At 48.9% G+C, this 7,878-nt stretch overlaps 1 protein-coding gene across 1 annotated transcript in view; it reads left to right on the top strand.

The window, feature by feature from the left end:
• pcnx1 (pecanex 1) overlaps positions 1–7,878 on the top strand; it is a 30,594-nt gene that overhangs the window by 2,883 nt on the left and 19,833 nt on the right. Inside the window, exons 3-8 of the mRNA XM_037694655.1 lie at positions 844–946; positions 1,231–1,267; positions 2,937–3,002; positions 3,097–4,800; positions 5,859–5,988; positions 6,270–6,463. Of these exons, the coding sequence (XP_037550583.1) occupies positions 844–946; positions 1,231–1,267; positions 2,937–3,002; positions 3,097–4,800; positions 5,859–5,988; positions 6,270–6,463 (2,234 nt within the window). The remainder of the gene's footprint in view (positions 1–843; positions 947–1,230; positions 1,268–2,936; positions 3,003–3,096; positions 4,801–5,858; positions 5,989–6,269; positions 6,464–7,878) is intronic.

Genomic DNA, 7,878 nt, shown 5'->3' with positions numbered 1-7,878 from the left:
CCCCCCCCCCCACCCCCCCAGCAGCTGCGGTCACAGACTGCACATCTGGAGCAGCAGTCCAGGTTGTTTAGAGTGAAGCAAGCACATGGAGATTCGGGTGTTTTTTATGGTTTGATTCGTAAATTAATGATTTTTTTTGTATATGGAAATTATTTCCATCACTGGAAAGTTTTTTTTTTTTTTTTGTTCCAACAAACCAGCTGGTTAAGCTGGTTTGTCCTGAGCGAACTACAGATCATGAGAAAACTTACATGGATCCTTTTACTGTCAACTGCCACTGAAGGTGAAAGAGTGTGTGTGAGTGTGTGTGTGTGTGTGTGTGTGTGTGTGGCGCTTACATTAAAACTTTGAGATGCAAAACCAAAAATTTTTAAACTGGGTCTCTGATTATTTTTGGTGATTTTATGGTGATATACTGAGTCTTCTTTTCAACGTCTTGTCACATCCACAAATGTATTCACTGTGAAGTGGAAAGAAACTGATTCATGGTTTTCAAACTTTTTACACATAATCTGAAACGTGTAGTTTGCATTTAGCTTCAGCCCCGAGTCCGAACTTTGTAAAACACCTCTTGCTGTTCGGATGTTCTGCATCAAATCTGGGCTGCAGCTCTTACACAGAAGAATGGGACAAAATGTCGTCTCTGGACGTGTAACGGTGGTGGAGACGAACCCCGGAGAAATCATTTTCCTTCCACTGCAGTTTAGTGTCAGGCTGTCACAGAAACTCTCAGTAAATTACTCCATTAGTGGATGTAACAAACAAAATGTGGGCACGTTCCAGATGTGCGAGTACTTTGAGGTATGTTTTGTGAACTCTTGTACGTGTGTGTGTTTAACTAAGGGACCCTGGAGGGGGTATAGAAATGACAGACTTCATTCAACAAGAGACCCCTCCGGTGGACTGCAGTTCCAGAAACTCCTACATCGGGACCGAGTCGAGCCAGGTGAGCACGGTGCTGGTCTGCTCTCCGCTGCACACTAGTGCTGAAAAGAGTAAACGTTCATTTGTCTTTACTGCCGGCCGCTCTGCTGTTGTCACTGATGCTGGATCAGAAAACAAACACAAACAAGACTCAAAAAAGTGATTAAGATTATAATAACAACCAAACCCAGTGATGGTTCAGTCTCTTCACCAACTCTGTTCTGATTATCACAGCTCAATGTTTGATTTAATGCCCACTTTTCCTTTAAAGCTACTCGCTCTATTTATTGTTTCTGTACATTTCAGATTGGATCTGCACACAGAAGAGCAGCAGTTGTCAAAGGTAAATGTAGCACTCGTCATTACCACTGCCTCAAGAAACACAAAGATGGCCGTAACTCAGGCTGGTTTCTCAGAACTGGAGCTAAATAAAACTTGTTGTGGTAGTAACGGACTCATTTGACACATACTTCAAGATCTCAACACACAAAATGTTTTTAGGTTGACTCCATTTTTCTCCACATGACTTCAGTTGAAACCACTCTAATGAAGGTGGCAGGCGATCAGCATTTCTTCACAGAATGTCCTTAATTACTTCTTGTACTTGTGACTCCACATTTTAAAAAATGAAAACCAGGACTTGTTCTGAGCTCACAACAATTAAATGTCTGGTTTTATAGTGGACCAGGATCCCCCTACAGTCCAGGTCATGGACTCTGACTCAGCATTGCTGTGACCTCGATGGCTTTAAAGACTGATGAGTTGTTAATTTCTTGGGGGTAGGGGTGGTGGTGTAAAGATGGTGGTGTAAACACACCATTAGTCTTGACATGACACTTTCTCCGAAAAGGTTTTCAACGAACACGGAGAAGACGAGAACTTACTGCAGCTTTGCTGTGGGCCCATTAAACCCAGTTAGCCTGAGGTGGTTCTGTCCCAATTCATCGAGTTATCCTCATCAGAGAGCCGCTTGTCGTTTAGTGATTTTATCACTCTTCACTTCGACTGTCCCTTACAAAGAGCTACGACATTCTTTAGGAAACTGAAGAATCTGAATATTTTGATCTTTGTATGAAAGTTCACCTGGAACAGAAGAGATTCAGGTGATCAGCTGGAGTCTTTCGTAACTTCATGGGATCGTTTGTAGCTTCATGGGATCGTTTGTAGCTTCATGGGATCGTTTGTAGCTTCATGGGATTGTTTGTAGCTTCATGGGATCGTTTGTAGCTTCATGGGATCGTTTGCAGCGTCATGGGATCGTTTGTAGTGTCATGGAATCGTTTGTAGCGTCATGGGATCGTTTGTAGCGTCATGGAATCGTTTGTAGTGTCATGGAATCGTTTGTAGCGTCATGGAATCGTTTGTAGTGTCATGGAATCGTTTGTAGCGTCATGGAATCGGTCGTAGCTTCATGGAATCGGTCGTAGCCTCATGGAATCGGACGCAGCTTCATGGAATCGGACGCAGCTTCATGGAATCGGTCGCAGCTTCACGAAATCGGTCGCAGCTTCACGGAATCGGTCGCAGCTTCACGGAATCGGTCGCAGCTTCACGGAATCGGGACGTAGCTTCAAGGAATTGGTTGCAGCCTCATGGAATCTGTTGTAGCTTCATGGAATCGGTCGTAGCCTCATGGAATCGGTCGTAGCTTCACGGAATCGGTCGTACTTCGTGGAATCGGTCGCAGCTTCGTGGCATCGGTCGCAGCCTCGTGGAATCGGTCGCAGCCTCGTGGAATCGGTCGCAGCCTCGTGGAATCGGTCGCAGCCTCGTGGAATCCGTCGTATCTTTATGGAATCGGTCGCAGCCTCGTGGAATCCGTCGTAGCTTCAAGGAATTGATTGCGGCTTCATTGTTTTTGTGTTTATCCAACTGTGGCTTGGTTTTGGTTCTGACTCCAAGCATGAGCTGAAGGTTTGTTTTTCCTCTGGAGCGGCCACTTGTGTGTGGGCTCTTGATTGTAAAATGAATCATTGATGAGGCTTCTACTTGCTGTGCTACTATCATTGCAGGAGATGTTGGAAAGATCTCGGATGACATCAGTTTGACTCTTGTTGAGAGCTGCAGTCATGATCATGGTAAACACACAACCAAACAAGAAGCCGTTTCATGTTAAAGTTCATTTCAACACTTCAAGTTTCACTTCTTGTGTGTTTTTATTTCATTTTTCAGATCTGCTCTCAGAAACAAAGATGTACTGTCTTGTTCCCAACGACTCCTTCGCCTCCTTGCAGCCATCGACCTCCTTGTGTCCTTCAGAGTTGTCCAGGGAGGCTGCAGACCTCTGCAGCTCCTCGGCCTATCACTTCAGCCTGTGTCATTCATCCTGTGACACGGAGTTGACCGCTCATGCTCCCGTGCAGTCTCAGACCTCCAGGAAGGAGCTCCGTTCTCGGGGCCTGCCTCGGACCTCTAGCTCTGCAGGCTCCGCTTTTCCTGACCCGTGTTTGCCAGACTTTTCTTTGTATCCTCCACTCAGGAGAGGTGGCCTTGACCCAGTGTGTGAGCTAGAGGCTGCCAGACCCCACAGGCCGGGGATCTGTGACAGAGAGCAGCTTTACCAGCAGGACCCAGTTGTCCCTTCTACCTCTGGAGAAGAACATCACTGGCACAAAGAACAACACAAAGTTGCTCACACTGCCTCCAGAGAGGCGGGTGAAGGTAGCTCAGGACTTTACCAGGTGGAGAGTGGTGGGAAAGTCTCTCCTGGAGCAGGAAAATCCCATGCAGGAGAGCAGAGTGTGGATAGCCTGAAGAGTTTGAGTACCCACAGCAGTGGCTCCACTGAGAGCTACTGCAGCGGCACAGACAGGGACACCAACAGCACATTCAGCAGCTTTCACAGTGAACAAACCAGTTCCACACATGTAGAGAGCCTGCTCTCACTTTCAGGGGACGAGCGGGGACGGGACAGAGGAGAGACCCTACCTGCTGCTGAAGGTAGAGCTTCATGCCTCAGCAGCGTCAGTTCTCATGGTCTCAGCAACGTTCCCTCTAGGGAAGCCAATAAAAACCCTCATGCCAATGAGCTGACTGCTAACCAAACTGCAGCTGCACCGTCTGCTGCAGCCCAGGAGCTCAGGGAACCTGGGGCCATCCTGGAGCAGCCCGGCGTAAGGACCAGTGCTGATGGCTCGACGGGTGGAGATGCCCCAGAACAGGAACAAGCTAAAGATGGCGGTCCCACAAAGTCTGATGCCGTGGTTCAGAGGACTTCCTCTCTGTCAGCGGGACGCAGTGGACGAAGACATTCTGGGAAGAAAAGGGCGAGCAGCTTTGACGCCAGCCGTCACAGAGACTACCTGTCTGTGCACGGGATGGCTAAGCCCAGCAGTGCAGTCTTGACTGCTGGAGGAGAGGAAGACTCCAGTGATCAGAGTGAACTCAGCTGTGCCTCCAGCCTCCACTCCACCAACCATCTAAGTACAGATAGCTCCTCCAGCACCACCCCTCGGTCCTGCCACTCACCAGAGGGTCACTTCAGGGGCCTAAAAGCCAAGCACTCTGCATCCAAAGCACCCTCATCCTCCACAGGGAAAGGCACAGCTGGATCTAAGGCAGGGCCCAGAACGGGAGGGAAGCGCCGAACCTCCCGCCGAACACCCAGCGCAGGTAGTGCCAAAACACACGCTAGAGTGTTGAGTCTGGACAGCGGTACTGCCGCTTGCCTTAACGATCCCAGCCGCTTGGGAGCGCCGTGCGGACATCGACCCCTCACCACCTCCAAGTCGGACCTGGAAGCCAAAGAAGGGGAAGTCCTGGATGCTGCGTTTTTGCTAGGTCGGGCTTCTCAGCTGGAATCTGTGACCCGCTCCAGGAACAGTCTACCAAACCAGGCGGCATTCATTGAACCTCACGATGCAGCTGCTCTGCGAGGTCAGTACCACACACACTCTGCAGCTGGCTGTGGCTCATGTTGCTCATAAGGTTTAAAATGATCACCAAACCCATGTGACACCACCATAAACAGGTTTATTTAAAGTTACGGACGGTAATCACTGAATTTACAACTGATGTTTGCAGTCAACACGATTCAAGATGGCTGCCACAGCTAACTGACCTTCAAACCATCTTAAATGTTTATAACCCAGTTTTACAGGTCCTGACCTACAGTTTGATATGAGGCTGATCCCAACCCTGAGTGCTAACAAATTACAGATTAGTGTATCTGTTAGCAAAATATCTCACGAACCACTGGATGGACTTTAATGAACTTTCAGAAAGGAGCCAATTGATGCTCTTCAACAAACTAACTTTTAGAGTTAGCCCAATTCAAGATGGCTGCCATAGCCATTCATAATGTATACTCAGAGCATGGCGTCTTTCACAGTTTGACCAAAACAGCTACAAGTTCATCACAAGATGGTCTCTGCAGGTAGGAGACCAGAGCCGAGCGTCTGACTGGGTGGACTGGGTCAGAACCTGACCAGGTCCAGACACTCTGCTCTGGACTGGGTCAGAACCTGACCAGGTCCAGACACTCTGCTCTGGACTGGGTCAGAACCTGACAGGTTATGACAGCTGACATCTTGTGCAGCCCGTTAGTGCTCAGAGTTTGTGGAGTCAGTCTCAGCTACTACCACACCAAGTATTAGCTCAGTACCAGACAAATAACTGTTTTAGGTACATTAACTGTGGTGGCCATCTTGAATAAGTTGACTATAAAAGATGCACATCCCATAATAGTTTTCTTAGTCTCATTAATATCTGTCCTGTGGTTCATGCAGTATTTTGCTAACAGAGGTTTTAAGCAGAGTGTGTTGCGTTCATGTTCTGCACCAGTTCAGCTCAGTGTTGGTCAAACTGGGTGAGTTATAGCCGGGTTTGGATCCAGTTGGCTGTGGCGGCCATCTTGAATTGTTGGTCAGCGAGCGATCCACTCGAAGTTCCCAGAGTTCGTCTCGTGCACTGAACGATGTTTCTCACCGAGGCAGCACCGGGACGAGAGGAGACGGTCGTTTTTCGTCGTGAGCGCAGCACGTTTCGTCGACAGGCGGTGCGGCGACGGCACAACGCGGGGAGCAACCCCACCCCTCCCACCTCGATCATCGGCTCTCCTCTCAGGTACGAGCATGTCAGCTGGTGCTGAGCACGACATCACATGACACTCCACCTGACACGGGTTAGTGTGCAGGCTGCCAGGAGAAGTGTAGAAACTAACGTTTGAGTGATGCCTTCACTGTCTCCTTTAGTGCTGCTCTGTTTGTCTAGATGACTTGAAACAGTCTAAAGTTTATTCTTCAGAAGAAAGTTTGGATCGAATGCTCTGCTGATGTTCTGTCCACCACCTCCTGTGTTGTAATGAGAAGGAAGCCTCCACTTCTCTCCTCCTTCTTGTCCTCCAGTCTTCAGGAGGCTCTCAGCCAGGCCTCCCAGCCTTCTTCTTCGCTGGTGAAAACGCAGCCGTCCAGAACCCCGTCCCAGGTGACCGTTCTCAGTGCAAGTGTGTCCCTGCTGGCCAGGAATGGAAGCACGCCCCTGGAGGGTTCTCAGGACAAGGCCTCAACTGTCGGTGCCTCCAGCTTGCAAGAAGACTTTGGTAAGAAGCTCGTGATCCGAGCTGAGCAGTTACTGCTGCTGTGAAGTCAAACGATTGTGTGTCTGCTTGTTCCCAGAACACCTCACGAAAACATCTGACAAAATCGATCCAAGGTGGCTGCCACACTCGGCCGACCTCAGAAAACACAAGCGTGGCTGGAGTTCAGTCACCAACATCTGCTGTGGTTGTAGCTGAGAGTCGGTCACAACGTTTGCTCTTCGTGCGAGATGTTTGTGCAAAACTGGAGGAAACGGTTTCGTCCTAAATGGAAACCAGAGGAACGATGGTCTTGGTGGTTGTGTAGTGCAGCTGTGATGGATGCTGGCTCTTTCTTCAGATGTTAAACCTGCAGCCTCTGAGTGTGCTGCCTCCTCTTCCAGTATTGGGGACGATCTTTACTGGACAGACGTTAATTAAACTTTCAAAATGCGTTTTTCCCCAACTGTTATTACAAGCAGGGCGCCCCACCCTCCACAACTGCTGGCACTGACGTAGCGCTAAGCTAGCGGCGCGCAACACAGACGTGCTAGCTACAAAGCTAGTAATATGGAGGTAGCAGCAGTTGGTCTCCCTCATGCTGAGCAGTTGTCAACGGGGGGGGGGGGGGGGGGGGAGCTGAGGACGGGACGGAGTCACGTTCTGTGTTGCCCACCTGCTAGCTTAGCGCTACGTTACTGCCAGTAATTGACAGTGGGAAGCGGAGCGGTACGTCTGTAGCATTTTTACATTTGTATTGCTCCCCGTGCTAAATCCAGACGGTTGTTGACAGGAGGGTGGGGCGCTCGCTTTTGTTGACGAGGCGGGGTGCCCTGCTTGTACGTAAGATATGAGCCCCCTGCCAAGGCAAGTAAACGAGAGGAAACACTGGTAACGACTTGTTTTACATCCATAACTCTTTAAGTTGTGGAGTTGATCCAAACCACCACGTCTGATCCTCATGAACTCCTAAACGGCTACAACTCGTTCAGTCTCCCAGTTACTGAAGTATAACTGGGTGGAGGTTGTAACAGTCACAATGTCACATCTCATGATGGTGCATGAGATCACACTCAGCATTATTTTTAAAGTTTCACCAAAATAACATAAAAAGATTCTGATGCTCAAAAATCCAGGCAGACAAATCTACCAAAGTGAAGTCAGGTCCTCTGGACGGGTTCTTCTTGAAACGTTTTGTTTCTCTTCCTTTCATCAAAAAATGATTTCAGTTTTAAAGCGTGGCATGAAAGGTTGCGGGTGACATGCATTCCTTCCAGGGACTCTTGGCCTTGACTCGTATTTTGTTTGGTCGTGAAGTTTTTGATGGTTTGAGAAGAACTGCTGGAGTTCTGGGTCTCATTCGTCATCACTGATTATTCTCGGCCAGTGGGCTGTCGTATCAGCTCAAGCATTATCCGTGCTCCACTTCTTGTGTCGCA

This window comes from Nematolebias whitei, chromosome 21, assembly GCF_014905685.2.
Source record: "Nematolebias whitei isolate Nwh7 chromosome 21, NemWhi1, whole genome shotgun sequence".
Lineage (NCBI taxonomy): Eukaryota > Metazoa > Chordata > Actinopteri > Cyprinodontiformes > Rivulidae > Nematolebias > Nematolebias whitei.
The sequence above is the reverse complement of the archived record's forward strand: the minus strand, read 5'-3'. Positions and strand labels throughout refer to the sequence as shown.